The sequence below is a fragment of the Scomber japonicus genome, chromosome 3, assembly GCF_027409825.1.
Source record: "Scomber japonicus isolate fScoJap1 chromosome 3, fScoJap1.pri, whole genome shotgun sequence".
Taxonomy (NCBI): domain Eukaryota; kingdom Metazoa; phylum Chordata; class Actinopteri; order Scombriformes; family Scombridae; genus Scomber; species Scomber japonicus.
The window spans coordinates 26549015-26572850 of record NC_070580.1 but is presented as its reverse complement, the minus strand read 5'-3'; the positions used below and the strand labels follow the sequence as shown (position 1 = coordinate 26572850).

General features: G+C 37.0%; 5 protein-coding genes across 8 annotated transcripts; 2 read left to right on the top strand and 3 right to left on the bottom strand.

Annotated features, from left to right (window-relative positions):
* The first annotated feature begins 4862 nt into the window (after positions 1-4862).
* On the top strand, positions 4863-5936 carry LOC128355315 (adenosine receptor A3-like). The gene has a single exon (XM_053315561.1). It carries the CDS (start codon positions 5295-5297, stop codon positions 5934-5936), a length of 642 nt encoding a protein of 213 aa, XP_053171536.1. The 5' UTR covers positions 4863-5294.
* Positions 5937-7156: 1220 nt separating this feature from the next.
* LOC128354913 (uncharacterized) lies at positions 7157-9964 on the bottom strand. Its single transcript, XM_053315021.1, has 6 exons — positions 9778-9964; positions 9492-9640; positions 9255-9328; positions 8884-8979; positions 7695-7793; positions 7157-7456 (listed from the first exon to the last, which is right to left on the bottom strand). The coding sequence occupies exons 1-6, from the start codon at positions 9883-9885 to the stop codon at positions 7287-7289; spliced, it is 696 nt and encodes a 231-aa protein (XP_053170996.1). The 5' UTR covers positions 9886-9964; the 3' UTR covers positions 7157-7286.
* Positions 9965-11058: 1094 nt separating this feature from the next.
* Positions 11059-15042, bottom strand: LOC128354910 (uncharacterized). The gene is made up of 6 exons (XM_053315019.1): positions 14831-15042; positions 13871-14019; positions 13690-13763; positions 13322-13414; positions 12217-12315; positions 11059-11977 (listed from the first exon to the last, which is right to left on the bottom strand). The coding sequence occupies exons 1-6, from the start codon at positions 14936-14938 to the stop codon at positions 11790-11792; spliced, it is 711 nt and encodes a 236-aa protein (XP_053170994.1). The 5' UTR covers positions 14939-15042; the 3' UTR covers positions 11059-11789.
* A 1524-nt stretch (positions 15043-16566) lies between these two features.
* On the bottom strand, positions 16567-19818 carry LOC128354912 (uncharacterized). The gene is made up of 6 exons (XM_053315020.1): positions 19625-19818; positions 19280-19428; positions 19043-19116; positions 18590-18688; positions 17521-17619; positions 16567-16866 (listed from the first exon to the last, which is right to left on the bottom strand). The coding sequence occupies exons 1-6, from the start codon at positions 19730-19732 to the stop codon at positions 16697-16699; spliced, it is 699 nt and encodes a 232-aa protein (XP_053170995.1). The 5' UTR covers positions 19733-19818; the 3' UTR covers positions 16567-16696.
* Positions 19819-20244: 426 nt separating this feature from the next.
* Positions 20245-23321, top strand: nat8l2 (N-acetyltransferase 8-like 2). Of its 4 annotated transcripts, none has more exons than XM_053315015.1 (2): positions 20245-20361; positions 22309-23321. In XM_053315015.1, exons 1-2 carry the CDS (start codon positions 20332-20334, stop codon positions 22990-22992), a joined length of 714 nt encoding a protein of 237 aa, XP_053170990.1. In that variant the 5' UTR covers positions 20245-20331; the 3' UTR covers positions 22993-23321. The 4 variants fall into 4 exon arrangements, with proteins under 4 accessions (XP_053170990.1, XP_053170993.1, XP_053170992.1 ...); XM_053315018.1 differs by lacking the exon at positions 20245-20361 and adding an exon at positions 20623-20864; XM_053315017.1 differs by lacking the exon at positions 20245-20361 and adding an exon at positions 21048-21203.
* The last annotated feature ends 515 nt before the right edge of the window (positions 23322-23836 follow it).

Genomic DNA, 23836 nt, shown 5'->3' with positions numbered 1-23836 from the left:
TTTGTAGCATATTAAAGATCACAAATATGACATCTAATGCAATCCAATACTACAGCCCTGCAATAACTCCTTCACAAAGCTTATCAAATTATTTTTTGCTGTGTCATTATTGCATTATATTCTGAGGTGTTTTTAATATCTTGACCAACATCACTCTACATTGTGTACAATGAAAGAAAGAAAGAAAACCTCACATGTGACATTCACATTAATAATATCTCTGTCTTACAATATTTAGCTGCATCAAGTTGCACCAATGAGGCAGTTTTCATAATATCATGGCCCTGAAACGAATGCAAACTTTATTAATATTATTAGTTATACCTGTGTTTAACAAGTCAAATTGTATGTTGTGAAAAGTGTCTTGGTCTGCTTACCATCTAGCTGTGGTATAATGAGCAAAATAATTTGAAATGACATTAACACACATAATTCAAAGGTTTCTTTTCAATGACAATGACATTGTGTTAAAAGACTGCATGAAAATTATGAAGGCAAGTCGTTACAGATGTTGTTGTACTAATTTTGATGTTATTAAGTTTCAGCAACTTTACATAACCTCTACCTTGACTTAGATTTGGTCAATCATTAAATATAAAAAACATGACCCAAAATCCTTTGCCTACATCCAAGTTACCATGTGACAACTATGTGGAGTTAACTTTGAATGAGAGGCAAAAATCCAAATGTTTTCAACTGGCCTTTTCAACTTTTTGCAACATTCGGGATCTGGCTGAGTATATCATTAAACAGTTTAAATCCTGGCTCAGTACGAGCACCTGTTTCTCCACTTCAAACATTTCTGTCTGTATTGCAAAAGCATGCTACATTTCACAAATCATTTAATTTGATTTGGCTGAGGAAAATAAAGGAGTAAGAAGAAAAACAATAAAATAAAATAAATGTAATATTAAATAAACACATAATCTTAATCCTAATGCTCCAGGATTGCCCCTCGAGCATTAACATAAAACTCTCAAATGCCTTAAACTGGGCTCCTTAGCAGAAGTGTTGGTAAAATATTTGCCTAATAACAGGGGTTACTATGACAATTTGAGAAAGTATAGCTAATTACAAAGTAAATGATGCATTTGCTTCTTAAGGTCCAGTCAGGGTTTGTCATTAAGAGAAAAGAAAATTGAATAAGAAATTATAATATTGAGTAAGATAGGCTATTACATCAGTGATTTATTTGACATTAGGCTACTCAGTAATTTTGAGACAAAATCATGTCAATCAAAGTGGCATTATATTTATTTATAAAAGCTAACTGTGTGATAATATTGGCAAAAGTGATATACGATTATTGAAGAGATGATGACTATCTGGACTTCTAGCCACCATGTGAAATTTGAAATACTACCCACCAGGGATAAAGGTGGACATGCTGGGATGTTGTTGTCAGTGCTGCAAAACTGAGGGAGGAGGTCAGGGTGGAAAGGCAAGTCAACAAAGTGAATGCCTTGGACTTTGGTTGCGGTGCTTTTAAACATGTTAATACTAAATTATGGACAAAAAGGGTCTTATTGGGTTTAAAGTCTATAATTTTAGGAACAGTAATTAATCCCCTTCAAAAATATTGTTGTCTGTGAAAATATGTGTTATGGTTGTGTTCTTGGCTAGGCCACTGGCCACAAAGAGGCTCACTATTTTCTACTGGTTCTCCCACCACACAGCTCACTTAACCAAAATGCTTATGAGCAGAGGGTTATTGTGCCATATTATCCATCAGGCTTTCAACAATAAACAGTTCCTTTCAGCAACATTGCCCTCTCTATGCATGCCCACTAGTGTGACAGGTTCATATTATAAGACTGGAAAAGATGACACATGATAATCACATGTCACAAACATGTCTCTAATAGGGTTTTAATGACATGTACTGTGCATAAATAAACATTTATGTGAGATTTCAGTGGTGTGAGGTGAACTGCCAGAATATCATCACAAGGATTTCACCTCAAAGGTTTCTCCTCTTCACCAGGTAGGAGAAAGAATATCACTGCTGCTGAGCTGAAGGTCGAAGTTGATGTTGATATTTCGGGATCAGCCATGTATCAACAAAGACTGGGGAAAAAACACACACAGATTTACTGATAATGTGTGTATATGATATAGATATCACTTATATCATACATTATACCGGCTGTATATCAGCATGTTAACATTGTCATAGGGTGCATGCAACTCATAATTAAAATCATTAATTATGAATGGTCTGGAGCCAGGCAAGTAATCTCTTTGTGGCATGCACAGTCTTCCTGCAGTGAGTATCAGTGCCATATTTTACTGTATTTTACCATTATTGGAAGTGTTATTACATATTTTCTTATTTTATCACATAGTTCTCTACTAAAGAGCATAAAAAGGTCAGTGTAGTTGACCACAAGGCAGGCAGGACAGCCACTTTAAAGCATCACATATAGCTAGATTATAGTAGTGAGGATGGTAACAATCACTAAATGGTTTACGTTGTCAGCAGCAGTAAAACCATGTCATAATCACAGTAACACATGTATCAATGTTAACAATAGGTGAATGCCATATATGCAGCCGACCCTAGTTCCAATCCCGATCGGAGGTCCTTTGCTGCATGTCACACCTCCCTCTCTCTCCCATGTTTCCTGTCAGTCTACTAATAAATAAAGGGGTCTATACCAATAAAAAAGTTAAAAATACAATTATTGTTAACATGATGAAAAAAATACTATCTAGAAAATAACGTAGAAAAAACAAATATAGCCATTTTACAAAAAAATGATTTCACAGTCTACTACAGTATTGTAGGTATAAAAAATATCTGTGCATTACTTTTGTGGGGGGGGGGTTTCAATCTTTTTAGTTTTTCTTCAACTCTTTTTGCTGGAAGGTAATAAAATCAAAGTAAACAAACAAGTGAAAGAGAAAGAGAGCCGGTGGGGGTGAGTTTAAAATAGCAAGTAAACACACAAAGGACACACCATTAGACACCAATGCACGCAGCATATTAAATAAAACTCCTCTTGCACTCATACTGCTACTTGCTATGTTTGCTGTCAACATCAAACAGGATGTGGTTCTCGCAGGGAACAGACTCAAATGTTTTGTGTCAATATCCATACCTGCAAATATATTAAAGGTTATATATATATATATATATATATATATATATATATATATATATATAAAACTGTACTTGGTGATATAAAAAATACTTTGAATATGTGAAGCATCTTTTAAAGACTCATGCTGACAAATTAACCACAATTATAAGATAAAATATTGCTTATGTTTTATCCTGAAGGTTGACATTGAGCATTTTAGAGAACATCCACTGCAATACTTGGCAAAAAGGCATTTAGGGAGGACATGGCAGGTCCTAACTGAATCATAAAAAGAAGGGAATATTGTTTAATTATTAATTTTCACTTTGTAAATGCTTAGCAATAAATAGGAATTTTATTATTTTATACATAGTATGTTATGAATGTGGAAAGAGACTCAGATATGGGCCTTTGTCTGCTGTGTTGAGCAGCTTCTTACAGGCTGGTGATACAGGATGGCACACTGATGTGAAATTTAAGTCTTTATCGTGGCTCTGATACCTCTTCATCTCTCTTAGGTCTCTTTAAATTGATATCACTGACCATCCACCCACCTGTGTCTGAGTGGATATGAAGTTAACTAAATATTAACCCTGAATTAAGCATTTCCAGCAAGGCTTATTTACTTATAAAAACAAACTGGTCTGTAAACACTGCAGTTTCCAAACTGGAGAAAAGGGATCAAGAGTTTATGAGAGGTTGTTTTTTCTCTCTGTTTTGCAGTTTTTACAACTGTCAGAGCACCGATAGAGCTGATTGTTGCCGTAGCACTTTTATAAATACATGCTAACGTCAGCATGCTAACATACTCACTGTGACAATGCTAATGTGCTCATGTTTGGTATAATAGTCACCCTGTTCACCATCCTAGTTTAGTTTATGTTACAATAGCATGCAAATATTTTCTAATTTGCATTAAAAACAAAACACAACTGAGGCTGATGGGACTGTCTTTCAGCTTTGCAGGTATTTGGTCATAAAATAAAGTATTGGACAGATTGACCTAATGATAGCAGTAGATGAAAAGTTAAGATCGTTACAATTAATCCTGTTGAGAAAATGAATGTGCAGCTCGAATTTCAACCATAACCAATCACATTATTACAATACTGGAAAGGACAGGGATATCACAGGCAACGGAAGGCAATTTTAGCACATTTTACATATATTATACATTTAAATAAGTCATGGACAAAGATTTGTAAAGAAGAAGAAAAAAAGTCATATGTTAAGTCAATAATGAACATATTTTGTTGCTCCACAACTCATTTGTCTTATTAAGAAGTTATCAGTTGTACATACATGAACAATGTATGTAGTTCATTTGGAAAGATATGCATTAGCCACAAGATGTCTAATTGAGTGGAAATATAGTGTCATGCATGTTGTATACCGGAATCACACTGCTGCAAACACAACATCAGCTAATCCAGTGCATCTGATGAAAGCGCTGAGTTAGTTTTTTTAGCTTTGTGACTTCCTCCTTCCTTCCTTTTTGCCAATATAGTGTGCTTCAAGATGGGTTCTAAAAACCACTGAAACCAATGGTTCAAGGTTTGTCAAACCTCTAGATATATAATTATTTTTAACTATGAAGTGGGTGATGACTTCCTCAAAGAGCACAGTGTGTTAAGGCTCATGCTCACATGCAAACACGCTGCACATCGAATACCTAGATGTACAATGGATGTGAGTGGGGGGATCTGGTTCATGGTGGCGGAAGTGCTCATTTCTCTCAGCTGCTGTCTGGGTAATATACTGGTTATTTTGGCCCTGTGGATCAGTAAGAGCATTCAACAGCCCACCTACTGCCTCATCATCTCTCTGGCTGTGGCTGACTTAATGGTTGGCTGCGTAGCCATACCATTGGCTGTGATGGTCGATGGAAAAATGAACACTTCATTCCACGTCTGCCTCTTCATCAGCTGTGTGGTGATCCTGTTGTCTCTAGTCTCAGTTTTGACTCTGGTGGCCATTGCAGTTGACCGTTTCCTGCGGGTGTATATCCCTTTCAGGTAAAATTATTCAGACTTATACTTCCTGAATATGCAGAGAGAAGTAAAAGCATACTGCCAGACAAAGGGGTTGAATTTAATCTAATGCAAAACCTACATGTATGTAATGTGAGGTGTGCCTATTACTGTTTTGGATTATTGATTTTGTAGATTTGTTGACACTTTCAGTCAGAACACACATACATAAATATTGTTGATGATACTAATATTTATTAATTGTTTCTATAGATACAGAAATACAGTCACACAGAGACATTCTTGCTTTGTGGTCGCAGCATGTTGGCTTGTTGCAATACCACTGAGTTTTGCACCTATGCTTGGATGGTACAAACAAAAGACCTTGTCTGAGTCAGCCAACTCTACAATTGTCTGCCGGTATATAGATGTGATCCCCATGTCATATCTCGTCTACTTTAGCTTTTTCCTCTGCACACTGATACCTCTGTTGATTATGGCTGTGTTGTACGGCTACATCTTCATTACCATTCGAGGAAAGCTTCGAGAGAAACCAGGCAACAGTGTCCAAACACAGTCTTACAACTACCTGAAGAAAGAGAGGCAGCTAGCAGGATCTCTGTCTCTGGTCTTCGTCTTGTTTGCCCTGTCCTGGCTCCCACTCCAGATCATGAACTGCATTGCTTACTTTGGTGGGGAGGATATTGTACCAATACCAGCCTTCTATGTTGGCATTATGCTTTCTCATGTTAACTCAGCTCTAAACCCAGTTGTGTACACGTTCAAAATCAAGAAGATCAAGACAACATACCTGCAGATCTGGCGGCGCTGTATTGACTGTGGAGACAACAGACAACAATCTCAGTGTGAACAGAGTGCCTGAAATTGAGTGAAGGCAGATTTCCTTGATAATGTTCTTCTTTGTTCTTAAGGACCAATAACTCATGTGTGACTTAACAGGTACACATGATTGCTTTTGCTGAAACAGATTTATTGAACTTTTCCTTTTACTCATCATTTTATTTTGCTGTTGTATGCTTTTCATTTTTTTCAAATTCAGTTGAAGTTTGAGTTTGTCTGTATTCTGTACATCATGTTATCAGATACAAGTATTTGTGCAGCAGACTTTTGGTTCACTGTGTGATTGTTGATACCTTTGTTCAAGAATCAATGTAAAGCTATATTTCATATTTAGTTTTGGAGTGTTTTTTGTAAGTACTTAGTCCCTGCCTGCTGTGCACAAGTTCACTTCCCCCTTGTAGTCACTCTCTGAGCTAAGCTTGTCTAAATACGCTCTCTATACTGCATTGTATCTGCACTGGATGCAAAAGGTCAATATCCTCGCCAGACTCCACGGAGAACAAACAACAAATTTACTTCCCAAATTAGTTCTGTTTGAGACACAGTTGCAAGCCTTCCAGGAAGTGAGAGTGTCTGTAATATTTGTGACAATACTGTATATCTGCTCCTGGACTAAACAGATGTTGTAGCTCACTATTATTATGTCACATTCTACTCATTTATTTTGTGTCACAACTCGATCTCTTTAGTCTACTGTTCACCGGTGCACTTTCAAGCAACTCTCAGAGCTCTAAATATCTTTCAATTACATGTATTATCATTTTAATGGATTAAACAGCTTTAGCTTTACCATGTGTAGAATATTTATGTGATCTTAGCATCTTTCAAATTATTGATCGTGTTCATTTATCATCTCCTCCCATAGACTGTTTCCGTGTTACTTGTTATACTCTGTATATTTTCCAGAGCAGACTGACTGCTTGACTGAAAGAAAAACTGTACAGTACACAATGATGTAAAATATTCTATATAATACTTTTATCCAGGAACCTCGCTTCCTAATGGCAACCCTGCATCTGAGTGGCCAAATACATAAAAAGATAAAAATGGCAAAACTGTTCTTGTGTATGTAACCCATCTTTCACTGTATTACTTGATGTTCTTGTTTCTGTGTTGTACAAGTTGAAACCAAGATTACATCTACTTTTAACGGAAGTGTTAAACCCAATAGTGTTTGGAGACCAATATATCTAAGTGGATGTATTGGAGGTTGTTGTGAATAAAACTTGTACTTCTGAAAGATGAGGACAAATAGTGTTTATTGAGACACAGGAGGGCTCTTGTCTTTCACTGTTTGTATTTAATCCAGATCAGTAGATCAAAAGTGACTCTGATTTGTAGGTTTGAAGTCACTGATATCGCAGCAAAGGCTCTAGCCAGGGATGATTGCCTCAAAAAATTTAACAAGAATGAGAATGATAAACTCTCTAATACACCTAACGAGGTCTTCTTTCACATTTTCCATCCTCTCATTAATTATAGCTTTTAATTCTGGGTTATTCATATCAGTATCGTCATCAATGATCTTGCAGGTGTCATAGTCTGTGCAGGGAACAGAAAGGCAAATTAGATTAACACTAACACATAAATAACATCAGTTTATTTTGTATAATGTACACAACAATTTAAAAATGTTACTATGGCACATTCTTTGGTTAATTATTATATTTCTTTTAGTATATCAGAGTAATACCTTCTCTACATTGAGATTTCGAAATGTCCGAGTAGATTCATATGATTTTTCAGGCCATTAAAAATCAAAAAGATGTAAAAGTCTCACCGTGTTCTGACTTTAATACTTCCGGTCTCTTCCAGCCAAGACACTCTGTCTGTGTCTCAAACTCCCTCATCTCGTCAGCAGTGACAGTGCTTCGCCTACCTGATGAAGAGGAAATGCAGATGAAGATAAAAGTTTGTCATGATTTTCTTTCTTGAATTAACTTGAGTTTTTGGAGAGCATGGTAGTTTGGTCATTTAATTTGATGGACTTGTTAGTTTGAGCACATGTTAGATGTACTCCCCTGGTTTCATCATCAGTACTAAAAAGGGAAAACTGCTCTGAAAATATCTTTTGACAAAAAGTCAAGGTTCAAGAATGTGTACATAAGATTTCAGTGTAGAATTTAACTCCCAGTGTGTGATTTACCAAAAAACAAAAACAAAAAGCCAATCACCAAGGTGGTGTTCTGGCTTCGCATTTTGATTTACAACTTTTTCTTTTTACTGAGCCATCAGATATGTTGAAATAATGGACAAATTTGAAATAACTGAAACTATTGGTCACAATGTAAACTTATAGAATCGGTACATTGTCTGGGAGAATGTTTAGGATATTGTTCAAATAAAAATTGGAAAAGGGAATACAGGATGGGAAAATACTTCTCAAACAAGCACACCCTCCTACTTCACTACATATACACTATTTTAGTTTGTTTTTGGTCTTTACAGCTGTTGAGAGAAATATCTGAATCTTGAGCTGCTAAATGCTCCACTACATTCACCCTCTACTCATTAACTGTGTCTGCCATTTACAATTTGGTACTGAGCAGGTAGTGCACAGCTGCCTGCTGCAGCAATACGAGAGCAGTGAGAATGAAACTAAACAGTAAAGTTGCAGCTAGACAGTTAAAGAATTAATTAAAACTCACTTTGAAGTTTGTAAAGGGGAGCAGTGGAGTTTATCTAGATGTTTATCTGGTGCGCCTTGAATTTCTCATTTTAAATTAGCATGCCTTAACCACCAGTATTAGTTAGCAATATCTTTACCTTCATCAGATATGTTTGGATTATATTCTATAATCCAAATGGGAATAATGAATTATGAATTATCTGAAGCTAGGCACGGAGATTAGTGTCTTCATGATGTGTACTGTCTTTCCACAGTGAGTGTCAGTGTCATATTAATCTTATTTTGCATATTTCACCAGGTTTTGATTCTTTTGACTAGTTTATTACTATGTTCTCCTTACTGTAGAGTTCAATAGTTAGGATGTCATTTCTCTTCAACACAATGCAGTCAGGACAGCCAGTTTGCACCATTACATGTGGGTCACCAACTGGGAGATCTGTTGGAAAAAGAGTGTGGATGGTAATAATCACTTGGTTGATAGTTTACATTCTCAGCAGCAATAAAAGCTTTATATTATATTATAATAACATGAATACTTCATGTACATGTATCACAATTTTAGAAACATAAATATCCTTTTGTATGGTCGTTCCACAGAATGAGAATAAACAAGCAAGTGAATGAGACAAAGTCACAGATCTGCAGTTCACAGTAAAAGTTAAAATATCAATGAAACACCAGTGCACACAGTATATTAAATAAAACTCTTACTGTTGCTGTCAACATCAAAAATGTGGTTGTTCCGAGTGAAATATGTTTCAGATTGATTGGCGCAATATCCGTGCCTGCAAAAGATTTGTTAAAGGTTTATTAAGTGAAAGAGTAACTGGACAGTGCATGGACATGTATGATGTACAAAAACTGTGACTGTGGGATACATTTTTATTTAAAGATTCATGCCAACAAATAATTTCATCAACCACCATTTTAAGTAAAATGATTGCTTACGTGTTCATTTTAAGGTTGACATCATAAACGTTTGCCGTGTCTTTAGCAGTAACATCCAATGCAATACTTGGCCAAAAAACAGAGCCCAATAATTTGGGAAGCACACAGATTTCAGAGGAAAAGGCTATGCCGTGCCATCTCCCAGTCAACTGCAATTACAACAAGGGAAACACATTTTTGAAAAATGAAAAATAGTATAAATAGCTGAAGTAGGTTCAATTTAATTTTGTCTAATGAGGAGGTTTGAAAAATACATCATTAGATATGAATGTGGGAAGAGACTTACAACTGGAATTGTTTCCGCTGGTTTCATCAGCTTCTGACAGGCCAGTGATGCAGGCTGGCACACTGAGGTGAAACTCAGCACAACAATAACAACACACAAAGTCTTCATCTTGGATCTGACACCTTGTTGTTCTCAGGTCTGTTTTATATTGATACCACTGACCAATTATTCTTGTGCCTCATCCATCCACCCCTGTACCAAATGTTGACCCTGAACACAACTTAAATAAACCTCGATGTTTGCTTATCAAGCAGAGAGCTATGCAACACAGTCTGCACACTGCATTAAAGGGACACAAGTCAATTAAAGTGTCGTCTTTACCTACAAACTGTATCTGTCTCAAGAAATCATACAGAATCCATTTTGGTGGTGTTCAGTCAGCTCAGCTTGCAACATTCATGAACCAAATCAGATCAATTTGTTAAAAGTAAATGATTAGATGTTATGTCCTGTATTCACATTCTCAGCTGCTTATCCTGTTTCTGATCAGAGAGGCAAAAACATGTCTCAACATAAATTAGGCAGCTGGCTTCACAATGAACAAGTGGTTAGATGTCACTCATGTAGCCTCATAATTGTTCTAATCATTCATTAGCATTTACATATAATTTTAATTTGTTTTGTGCACTGTGTCCTCAACAGGTATGATAATAGTTATTTAAAAAAAAACAAATTCTTTGCACCCAAAGCCACAGATGGGGAAAAATAAAAGGCCCCTAAATACTGGTGTTGTGTTGAAGTCTGTTCTCCCCTTGAAAAATGTTCCCCTCCTGTTAAAATTACATTTCCCTTGGCACCACCTCCACAGTTGGGGTTAGGAACCAGATTATGATCACGTGTAGTAGACATAGCTGGTTTGGGATAAAGTAAATTTAGGGTCAGGTTAAGCAGCTCATTTTAAATTTCTAAATGGCCCACTTTGTGACATCTGTTGCATAAGAGTAGTATGGATGGTGATACATGAAATTCAGGTTTGCATTGAAGAAGACAACCAACAGACCAAACTCTGCACAGCCACTAATTATGACCTAGTGACCCATAAATGCATACTACACTCAGAAAAATTAGTCAGAATCACTGTGACAATATTCAAACTTACCAATGATTTAAAAAAAGACTTGACTGAAAGAAAAACTGCAGTACACAATGATGTAAAATACTCTTCCACCCGGGAACACCCCTTCAAAGTGGCAACACTGTAAAATAGGATGTTCAAAAAAGGTCGACTTCCATCATGGGCATTGGTCAGGATGCGTGGAAAAGCAAGGCCACCAAACATGATTTCACTCTTAACTCAAGATTTATTTTAATAATGAAGATTTTATTGGTGCATCAATTGGTGAACTCAGTCAGGACACCTAAGTGTGACAGAGGGTGAACCAAACAGCCAGGTAGTGAGAAAGAAAGGAGTAGTGAGGTACGTAAGGAAAAGGAAATGGAATAAATAAAAGAAAAAAAGTGAATGTTTGTTACCAACCCTGCTTCTCAGTGGACAAAAACATATAAAAAAAAAAAAAGAAAGTTGTACATTATAAAAATGTAACGAAGTGAGCAACACAAATGAGATGGCAGCAGGGATATCAGAGATTTAAGGGGAAATGAAACTAGTATCTGCCTGGCTATAATGAGTCAAATGAGAAACCTCCCTTCCTAATGGCAAACCTGCTTCTCAGTGGTTTTTAAGTAGCAAAGCTGGTCTTATATGATATGTGTACATGTTGTGTATGTAACCCATCTTTCACCGTATTACTTGATGTTCTTATTTCTGTGTTGTACAGGTTGAAACCAAGATTACATCTACATTTAACGCAAGTTTAAATGTTAAATCCAATAGTGTTTGTAGACCGATATATCTAAGTGGATGTATTGGAGGTTGTTGTGAATAAAACTTGTACTTCTGAAATATAAGGACAAATAGTGTTTATTGAGACACAGGAGGACTTTTGTCTTTCACTGTTTGTATTTAATCCAGATCAGTAGATCAAAAGTGACTCTGATTTGTAGGTTTGATGTCACTGTTTTTGCATCCAAGGCAAGCGAGCGAAGATTGCCTCAAGAATAGCAGAAATAACTTGCCCTAAAAACTCCTCAAAACACTTAGTGGCCTCTTTTGCATTTTTCATCCTCTCATTAATTACAACACCTAATTGCAGTTGATTCCAATCAGTATCGTCATCAATGATCTTGCAGGTGTCATAGTCTGTGCAGGGAACAGAAAGGCAAATTAGATTAACACTAACAACAAAAACAACGTCAGTTTATTTTGTATAATGTACACAACAATTTAAAAATGTTACTATGGCACATTCTTTGGTTAATTATTATATTTCTTTTAGTATATCAGAGTAATACCTTCTCTACATTGAGATTTCAAACTGTCCAAGTAGATTCATATGATTTTTCAGGCCATTAAAAATCAAAAAGATGTAAAAGTCTCACCGTGAGCTGACTTTAATACTTCCGGTCTCTTCCAGCCAAGACACTCTATCTGTGTCTCAAACTCCTTCATCTCGTCAGCAGTGACAGTGCTTCGCCTACCTGATGAAGAGGAAATGCAGATGAAGATAAAAGTTTGTCATGATTTTCTTTCTTGAATTAACTAGTTTTAGTTTTTGGAGAGCATGGTAGTTTGGTCATTTAATTTGGTGGACTTGTTAGTTTGAGCACATGTTAGATGTACTCCCCTGGTTTCATCATCAGTACTAAAAAGGGAAAACTGCTCTGAAAATATCTTTTGACAAAAAGTCAAGGTTCAAAAATGTGTGTTCACATTTTTGATTTACAACTTTTTCTTTTTACTGAGCCATCAGATATGTTGAAATAATGGACAAATTTGAAATAACTGAAACTATTGGTCACAATGTAAACTTATAGAATCGGTACATTGTCTGGGAGAATGTTTAGGATATTGTTCAAATAAAAATTGGAAAAGGGAATACAGGATGGGAAAATACTTCTCAAACAAGCACACCCTCCTACTTCACTACATATACACTATTTTAGTTTGTTTTTGGTCTTTACAGCTGCTGAGAGAAATATCTGAATCTTGAGCTGCTAAATGCTCCACTACATTCACCCTCTACTCATTAACTGTGTCTGCCATTTACAATTTGGTACTGAACAGGTAGTGTACAGCTGCCTGCTGCAGCAATACGAGAGCAGTGAGAATGAAACTAAACAGTAAAGTTGCAGCTAGACAGTTAAAGTATGAATTAAAACTCACTTTGAAGTTTGTAAAGGGGAGCAGTGGAGTTTATCTAGATGTTTATCTGGTGCGCCTTGAATTTCTCATTTTAAATTAGCATGCCTTAACCACCAGTATTAGTTAGCAATATCTTTACCTTCATCAGATATGTTTGGATTATATTCTATAATCCAAATGGAAATAATGAATTATGAATTATCTGAAGCTAGGCAAGGAGATTAGTATCTTCATGATGTGTACTGTCTTTCCACAGTGAGTGTCAGTGTCATATTAATCTTATTTTGCATATTTCACCAGGTTTTGATTCTTTTGACTAGTTTATTACTATGTTCTCCTTACTGTAGAGTACAATAGTTGTGACATTTCTCTTCAACACAATGCAGTCAGGACAGCCAGTTTGCACCATTACATGTGGGTCACCAACTGGGAGATCTGTTGGAAAAAGAGTGTGGATGGTAATAATCACTTGGTTGATAGTTTACATTCTCAGCAGCAATAAAAGCTTTATATTATATTATAATAACATGAATACTTCATGTACATGTATCACAATTTTAGAAACATAAATATCCTTTTGTATGGTCGTTCCACAGAATGAGAATAAACGAGCAAGTGAATGAGACAAAGTCACAGATCTGCAGTTCACAGTAAAAGTTAAAATATCAATGAAACACCAGTGCACACAGTATATTAAATAAAACTCTTACTGTTGCTGTCAACATCAAAAATGTGGTTGTTCCGAGTGAAATACGTTTGTGATTGATTGCTGCAATGTCCGTGCCTGCAAAAGATTTGTTAAAGGTTTATTAAGTGAAAGAGTAACTGGACAGTGCATGGACATGTATGATGATGTCATCAACCACCATTTTAAGTAAAATGATTGCTTACATGTTCATTTTAATGTTGACATCATAAATGTTTGCTGTGTCTTTAGCAGTAACGTCCAATGCAATACTTGGCCAAATAACATAGCCCCAAAATTCGTTCATGCCACAGATTTCAGAGGAAAAGGCTATGGCATGCCATCTCCCAGTCAACTGCAATTACAACAAGGAAAACACATTTCTGAAAAACACAGAAAATTTTGTCTAATGAGGAGGTTTGAAATACATCATTAGATATGAATGTGGGAAGAGACTGTTGTATCAAAAGACAGCAGCTCAATACTTTGTTATTTTAAAAGTTAAAGTTTCAAAAGGTCCAAATAGAAAAATCACCAAGAGTCATCCAGCTGAATGCAATCAAAGTTTTATTCATCGACGAAGAAAGCCTTGGGAACCAAAATAACACAGACAGCGTCTATGCCAAAATGATACAATGATCTTTTATACAAATTTCCCTTTTATACTGATAATTCTGATACTGCCCACCGTGGGAGAGAGAGATGTCCCTCTACCTTATGTAATTTTTTACCAATCAAAATCTTGATCAAAACAACTTTTTGTGCAATGATATCATCCCAGGTGCACTGGGGACTTTCCACTGTGGCCTTGGCACTCACAGATGGGCAGAGAGGTTAAGTTCCGGTCAGGATAATCTAGGTCATAGGTTATATCTTATTTTAATCAAATTATGACTTTGTAACACTCACATTATTATTCTATAACACTTGTTACTGCATTCTTTTTGTTTTTTAGGATAGTGATAATAGAAAGTGCAATGCATTTAATCACACATAATCAGAAAGTGCTTAAAACATCATAAATTGCAGAATCACATACTTCTCCTAACTCCTTCAGTCTTAATTATCCATAGCAAATAGTAATCATTAATAAAATACACCAATAGCGAATACAATATGGTTCATTGTTAGTATGCATCACCCAAATTTTACACTAAAAGACTTACAACTGGAATTGTTTCCGCTGGTTTCAGCAGCTTCTGACAGGCCAGTGATGCAGGCTGACACACTGAGGTGAAACTCAGCACAACAATAACAACACACAAAGTCTTCATCTTGGATCTGACACCTCGTTGTTCTCAGGTCTGTTTTATATAGATACCACTGACCAATTATTCTTGTGCCTCATCCACCCACCCCTGTACCTCTATTGACTACCAAATGTTGACCCTGAGCACAACTTAAATAAACCTCGATGTTTGCTTATCAAGCAGAGAGCTATGCAACACAGTCTGCACACTGCATTAAAGGGACACGAGTCAATTAAAGTGTCGTCTTTACCTACAAACTGTATCTGTCTCAAGAAAATCATACAGAGGCAAAAACATGTCTCAACATAAATTAGCTGGCTTCACAATGAACAAGTGGTTAGATATCACTCATGTACATCACTTGCACTGTGTCCTCAACAGGTATGATAATAGTAATTAAAAAAACAAAACACATTCTTTGCACCCAAAGCCACAGATGGGGAAACATAAAAGGCCCCTAAATACTGGTGTTGTGTTGAAGTCTGTTCTCCTCTAGAAAAATGTTCCCCTCCTGTTAAAATTACATTTCCCTTGGCACCACCTCCACAGTTGGGATTAGGATTCAGATTATAATTAGGTGTAGTAGAGATAGCTGGTTTGGGTTAAAGTAAATTTGGGGTCATGTTAAGCAGCTCATTTTAAATTTCTAAATGGCCCACTTTGTGACATCTGTTGCATAAGAGTAGTATGGATGGTGATACATGAAATTCAGGTTTGCATTGAAGAAGACAACCAACAGACCAAACTCTGCACAGCCACTAATTATGACCTAGTGACCCATAAATGCATACTACACTCAGAAAAATTAGTCAGAATCACTGTGACAATATTCAAACTTACCAATGATTTAAAAAAAGACTTGACTGAAAGAAAAACTGCAGTACACAATGATGTAAAATACTCTTCCACCCGGGAACACCCCTTCAAAGTGACAACCCTGTAAAGTAGGATGTTCAAAAAAGGTCGACTTCCATCATGGGCATTGGTCAGGATGCGTGGAAAAGCAAGGCCACCAAACATGATTTCACTCTTAACCCAAGATTTATTTCAATAATGAAGATTTTATTGGTGCATCAATTGGTGAACTCAATCAGGACACCTAAGTGTGACAGAGGGTGAACCAAACAGCCAGGTAGTGAGAAAGAAAGGAGTAGTGAGGTACGTAAGGAAAAGGAAATGGAATAAATAAAAGAAAAAAAGTGAATGTTTGTTACCAACCCTGCTTCTCAGTGGACAAAAACATTAAAAAAAAGTACATTATATAAATGTAACGAAGTGAGCAGCACAAATCAGTTTATATTCATATACTGAGATGGCAGCAGTGATATCAGAGATTTAAGGGGAAATGAAACCAGTATCTGCCTGGCTATAATGAGTCAAATGAGAAACCTCCCTTCCTAATGGCAAACCTGCTTCTCAGTGGTCTTTAAGTAGCAAAGCTGGTCTTATATGATATGTGTACATGTTGTGTATGTAATCCATCTTTCACCGTATTACTTGATGTTCTTATTTCTGTGTTGTACAGGTTGAAACCAAGATTACATCTACATTTAACGCAAGTTTAAATGTTAAACCCAATAGTGTTTGTAGACCAATATATCTAAGTGGATGTATTGGAGGTTGTTGTGAATAAAACTTGTACTTCTGAAAGATGAGGACAAATAGTGTTTATTGAGACACAGGAGGACTTTTGTCTTTCACTGTTTGTATTTAATCCAGATCAGTAGATCAAAAGTGACTCTGATTTGTAGGTTTGAAGTCACTGATATCGCAGCAAAGGCTCTAGCCAGAGATGATTCCTTCAAAAAATTTAACAAGAATATAAATGATAAACTCTGCAACACAACTAACGATCTCTTCTTTCGCCTTTTCCAACCTCTCATTAATTATAGAAGTTATTTCCGGATTATCCATATCAGTATCGTCATCAATGATCTTGCAGGTGTCATAGTCTGTGCAGGGAACAGAAAGGCAAATTAGATTAACACTAACAACAAAAACATCATCAGTTTATATTGCATTAAATGCATGACAATTTAAAAGTGTTACTATAGCACATTCTATGGTAAATTATTATATATCCTTTATTATATCAGAGTAGAGAAGCTAAGAGAAAGTTCAGACAGGAAGACCATCTTTTTGCACGCTCACATCTATAGGTTTTATTTCTCATCCCTCTGTCATTCCGATCCTTCTCACAGCGCATCTTTTTCTTGCCGTCATCTCTGGGGCATTAATTAAGTTGTCAGCTGTTCACATCTGACCAATAACACGATGACACACCTTTTTTCGTCGGCATGTCATATTGCAGTTATCTTATGCTTTCTCCCTCTGTCTTTTAGTACTTTCTTGATGCTGTTCTATGCAACTCACCACCTCCCCATCACCACACAGTCTCCAGATTCATCAGTGTATCTCACTCACTCACTCACTCACTCACTCACTCAAAGCGCAGATGGCCGCCAACGTAGAGCCTGGTTCTGCCTGAGGTTTCTTGCTGTCTCTCCTGCTTGAAATACCCTGACTACATTCAGATTTCAAACTGTCCAAGTAGACTCAAATAATTTTTCAGGCCATTAAAAATCAAAAAGATGTAAAAGTCTCACCGTGAGCTGACTTTAATATTTCTGGTCTCTTCCAGCCAAGACACTCTGTCTGTGTCTCAAACTCCCTCATCTCGTCAGCAGTGACAGTGCTTCGCCTACCTGATGAAGAGGAAATGCAGATGAAGATAAAAGTTTGTCATGATTTTCTTTCTTCAATTAACTTGAATGTTTGGAGCACATGGTGGTTTGGTCATTTAATTTGATGGACTTGTTAGTTTGAGTACTTCTACATCTTAGATGTACTCCCCTGGTTTCATCATCAGTACTAAAAAAGGAAAACTGCTCTGAAAATATCTGGCTTTTTGACAAAAAGTCAACATTCAAGAATGTGTACATAAGATTTCAGTGTAGAATTTAACGATGACTCCCAGTGTGTGATTTACCAAAAAAACAGCCAAAAAAAATATAAACTTATAGGGTTGGTACATTATCTGGGAGAATGTTTAGGATATTGTTCAAATAAAAATTGGAAAAGGGAATACAGGATGGGAAAATACTTCTCAAACAAGCACACCCTCCTACTTCACTACATATACACTATTTTAGTTTGTTTTTGGTCTTTACAGCTGTTGAGAGAAATATCTGAATCTTGAGCTGCTAAATGCTCCACTACATTAACCCTCTACTCATTAACTGTGTCTGCCATTTACAATTTGGTACTGAGCAGGTAGTGTACAGCTGCCTGCTGCAGCAATACGAGAGCAGTGAGAATGAAACTAAACAGTAAAGTTGCAGCTGGACAGCTAAAGAATGAATTAAAACTCACTTTGAAGTTTGTAAAGGGGAGCAGTGGAGTTTATCTAGATGTTTATCTGGTGCGCCTTGAATTTCTCATTTTAAATTAGCATGCCTTAACCATCAGTATTAGTTAGCAATATCTTTACCTTCATCAGATATGTTTGGATTATATGTTAAAGTTAACTAATCTAATCCAAATGGGAATAATAAATTATGTATGGTCTGAAGCCAGGCAAGGAGATTAGTGTCTTCATGACATGCAGTTCCCCTGAAGTGAGTTTTGCTGTCATAATAATATTGTTTCCAATATTTCACAATGTTTTGTCCTTACTGTAGAATTCAATCACTTGAACTGCATCACTCGTCTTTACAACGATGCAGTCAGGACAGCCAGTTTGCAGCATTACATGTGGGTCACCAACTGGGAGATCTGTTGGAAACATAAAGAGTGTGAATGGTAATAATCATTTAGTTAGTTGTTTACATTCTCAGCAGTTTATATTATAATACCATTAATAAAAAATAAATACAAGTGCGACAGCTCCATTTTAGCATCCTACAAATTACTTCATATCCTAGAAGAGTACTGAAATCTATCACAGCGCTTTCATTATCTCTGTGAATTATTCAATCTATTTTCCTTTTTTTTTTTTGTATGGTCGTTCCAGAGAATGAGAATAAACAAGCAAGTGAATGAGACAAAGTCACAGATCTGCAGTTCACAGTAAAAGTTAAAATATCAATTAAACACCAGTGCACACAGTATATTAAATAAAGCTCTTACTGTTGGTGTCAACATCAAAAATGTGGTTGTTCCGAGTGAAATATGTTTCAGATTGATTGGCGCAATATCCGTGCCTGCAAAAGATTTGTTAAAGGTTTATTAAGTGAAAGAGTAACTGGGCAGTGCATGGACATGTATGATGTACAAAAACTGTGACTGTGGGATACATTTTTATTTAAAGATTCACGCCAACAAATAATTTCATCAACCATCATTTAAAGTAAAATGATTGCTTACGAGTTCATTTTAATGTTGACATCATAAACGTTTGCCGTGTCTTTAGCAGTAACGTCCAATGCAAGACTTGGCCAAAGAACAGCGTTCACTAATTTGGGAAGCACACAGAGTTCAGAGGAAAAGGCTATGCCGTGCCATCTCCCAGTCAACTGCAATTACAAGAAAAGGAAATATTGTAGGAAACTTTTTAAGCAAATGTTTATCATTAATCTGCCAATTTAAATATGAACACATTTCTGAAAAATGAAAAATAGTATAAATAGCTGAAGTAGGTTCAATTTAATTTTGTCTAATGAGGAGGTTTGAAAAATACATCATTAGATATGAATGTGGGAAGAGACTTACAACTGGAATTGTTTCCGCTGGTTTCAGCAGCTTCTGACAGGCCAGTGATGCAGGCTGACACACTGAGGTGAAACTCAACACAACAATAACAACACACAAAGTCTTCATCTTGGATCTGACACCTCGTTGTTCTCAGGTCTGTTTTATATTGATACCACTGACCAATTATTCTTGTGCCTCATCCACCCACCCCTGTACCAAATGTTGACCCTGAACACAACTTAAATAAACCTCGATGTTTGCTTATCAAGCAGAGAGCTATGCAACACAGTCTGCACACTGCATTAAAGGGACACAAGTCAATTAAAGTGTCGTCTTTACCTACAAACTGTATCTGTCTCAAGAAATCATACAGAATCCATTTTGGTGGTGTTCAGTCAGCTCAGCTTGCAACATTCATGAACCAAATCAGATCAATTTGTGAAAAGTAAACTATTAGACGTTATGTCCTGTATTCACATTCTCAGCTGCTACTCAGTAGACCAGGGGTGTCCAAACTATTCCACAAAGGGCCATGTGGCTGCAGGTTTTCATTCCAACCAATCAGGAACACACCAGACTTGAATCATTTAATCAATTGATCTCAGTCTTCAGACAGTTGAATCATGTGCTCTTGATCGGTTGGAACAAAAACCTGCAGCCACATGGCCCTTTGTGGAATAGTTTGGACATGCCTGCAGTAGACGGATGAACACCCTCTCATATTTATGTCAAACTGCTTTAACATCAGAAATCACGTAGGTTGGAATATTATTGGAAAATTGAAAGATTAATGGTTTGCAAATGTGTCGATTCTGTTAAACTGAATGTATGGACCAGCAGGAGAGGTTGTGATTTGCATTAACAGTTATATCACACACAACTTTTAGACAATAAAAAGTCATATTTAATGCACTATGATAAATTCAGTGAAATGACAATAAAAATAACAATACAATAAAAGATTTCTGGATTAGAAAACAACATTAACTTTCTTACTAATGCTCCACATTAGGCCCCCTCATGCTCCACCATCTCTGCACGCCACTTCAGGTGAAAAATGCGGTTGAATAAATCTCAGTTTATACATTAAACCCTGAGTCTTCATTGTGTCTGTTAGCGTTTTGTGGCTGCCTCTGCAAATAAACTTTAAGTCGTTGCTGATTGACTAGTCAGCTGGTTATAGTGTGACTATAAGGAACGCCCCTCTCCTGTTTTGTAACTGCATCGAGATCACGCGAGTTGGGACTTCTGGAAAACGGTATGTGGAAAGATTAATGCTTGCAAAGTGCACTGATTCCCTTACATTGAGCGTGTCGCCCAGTATGAGAGGTGAGGATTAAGCATGAGGTTTACACCGCGTCCTAAGAGTCAACTAGGGCTAAATGCTGCTGCTGCTTATACTCAACCAGTGGTGTCATCTTCCCTCTGTACTTCGACCTGGCATAAAAAAATAAAGCAACACAGTGGCTTTAAAGACCATCGTGAACGTCGTAATTATGTAAACGGTTATCTTTACCTCGTTGGGTTTGTTCCTAATTCACCTGAGCCCAAACTTGGATCGTATTTTAACTCAACAAGGACCAGTTTTCACAGTAATGTAAGAGCTATTAAGTTTCATAAATAAACATTTTATAAAGTAAACTGATTGGCTGAGCATTTTAGTCGTGTTTCACGGCAAGTCTAACTAGGTCAATGTTACGGAAGCTGTTAGTTAACGCTAATTGAAGGCCTGTATTAGTTCAATTGGCTCGTGTTATTGTGGTATCAAACAGGTGTTATGTCCAAATCTGTTGTCCCTTCGAAAAAGATTCCCCTTCCTGTTAAAATTGCGTTTCCCCTTAACACCACCTCCACGGTTGCGGTTAGGATTTAGATTATGGTCGCCTAGTGGTTAGGCTCTTATTATAATGTCTCTGGTTAGGCATAGTAGAGATAGTTGTGGTTGGGGTTAGGTTAAGCAGCTCACGAGACTATTGGTTGAAGTTATAGGGAGAACGGGGGGACACTTATTGACGGGGTAACAAACTTCGACGCAACACCTGTTCCAGAACCATTCTTTTCCCGCGGAGTGTACGGCGTCGCTGCCCGAACAGTGTGTACTGGGAATGGCCACGTTTCTTGAAAAGTACCGCTGAAACTACAAGGAAGCTAGGCAGAGATTACTTTAAGAGCGACTTGACTGCTGTGATTAGCAACTAGCCTACAGCCCAGGTTTTAGCAGAAGAGAGACTTTATCACATTGTAACAGAACCAGAATACTACCAGTAGCCTAGTTGTCAGTAGGCCTACAGCTTTTTTCTCTTTTTTATTACCATGTTGTAGGCTACAGTCATGTTACAAGATGAGCTTCCATCATCTTACAACAGTTATTACATTCAAAACTGGATTGATGTAGGCCTAGTGAATCTCATAGCAACTATACTATTGATGATAAGCTTCATTTTTTCGAGTAAGACTGAATTCAGAGAAAACTGTATATTATTGGGTTTTAAACTCATTGTTAAATGAAACAAGGAATTTGATACCAACTCAGGTTCATAAGTGGGCATTTTTCATGAGAAAAATAAGCAGAATAATCAATTACGAAAACAATAACCAGTTGAAGCCCTAAAAAGTGTATGATTTCTCTCTTTAGTTTAGTTCTTAAGTGTAAAGATTTCACATATGAATCCTTTTTTTTTCTTTGGTTAATTTTCCTCTAGTTCATCGTGGTCATGCAGCTGTTGATCCGCCGCTACCGTCCCTCAGACAAGGACACAGTGCTGAGGCTGTTCAGCACCGGCATTCAGGAGCACATCGTTCCATGTTTTCACAATGCCATGACCAGCGTGGACTACCTCACCATCACCCTCGCTCTGTGTGGTGCTGGCTACCTCCTTGGATCTGTGTTAGGGGCTGTGCTGTTACCAGGAGTCTGGGTGGGCCTTGTCTACTACTGCTGTCATGAGCTTTATGCCAGCTACGTCAGAGGGAGACTCCGGACTGACATGCAGGACATTCCTGGGAACTACCTGAGCAGACCAGATGACTGTTTCTGGGTGGCTGAGACTGAGGTCGATGGGAGGTCCCAGATCGTGGGTATTGTGGCTGTAGTGGCTAGACAAAGCGGGAAGGAAAAGTACGGTGAACTGTTCAGAATGATAATCTCGCCGTTGTGCAGACGCACTGGCCTGGGCTCCAGGATGACTCAGACAGTGGTTGACTTCTGTAAGGAACAAGGTTTCTCCAAAGTGGTGCTGGAAACCAGCTCCACCCAGACCGCTGCTGTGGCACTGTACAAGAAACTGGGGTTCAGCCACGTGCTCTCACACACCAAAACAGAGGCTCCCCTCTGGATGGTAACACTAACCAAAGTCACGGTTTTAAAAATGGAAAAACACCTGTAGGCTTTAACAACACTCCTCCTTATCAGTGGTTTAAGCTTTTACATGGGTAATACTTGAATGCAATGAACTCGAACAAAATCTCATTTAAAACAAGGAGAAAGTTCATTTTACTTGTACTGTACATGGTAACTGTACAGATCAACTTATCTGAATGTTTTAAACATGACACAGTCCTCCTCTTATAATCCTATCGGACCAATATACACAAGACTGTTGATTGTGGCACTGTCTGTATTTTTTATGACAACTAGTTTGAAATACTGTGATTTTATGTCACAAATCTTACTGATTACATGTAACTGTTTCACACAAGAGAAATAAAAAAACCACATGATTGTTTTACACTGCTGTATGTTTTTCTTCTGTCTGATTCTACCTCTGCTCAGGTTGAAGTTGGGTAAAGCTATGCTGTAATCACACAAGGTCACCAAACCCAACTACCCGATGATCACTAAACATGAATCCATTCCACATCTCATCACCCGACTAATATGGGAAATAATAAATAAAAACTGTTAAAATAGGGGGAAAATACAAGTTTAAGGATCAAAAGATCAAACAACAAGACACATTAAATACATGTAAAGAATTTCCTATAAAATAGGAATTCCAATGTTCCAAAGTATGGTTACTCTGACTGCAAAGGTGTGGCCACCATGTATAATACATTTAATTAATAAGAAGCAGAGCCACACCCAAAATATTACTTAGAATAATAAGCTTGTTCGAATAACATATTAGCTAGATTTCCATCTGTGGTCAGATCATAACTAAACACATTATTAACAAATAAATAGATACAATTCTGTAATAGCACATTCATAAAAAAATACAGGAAATGGTG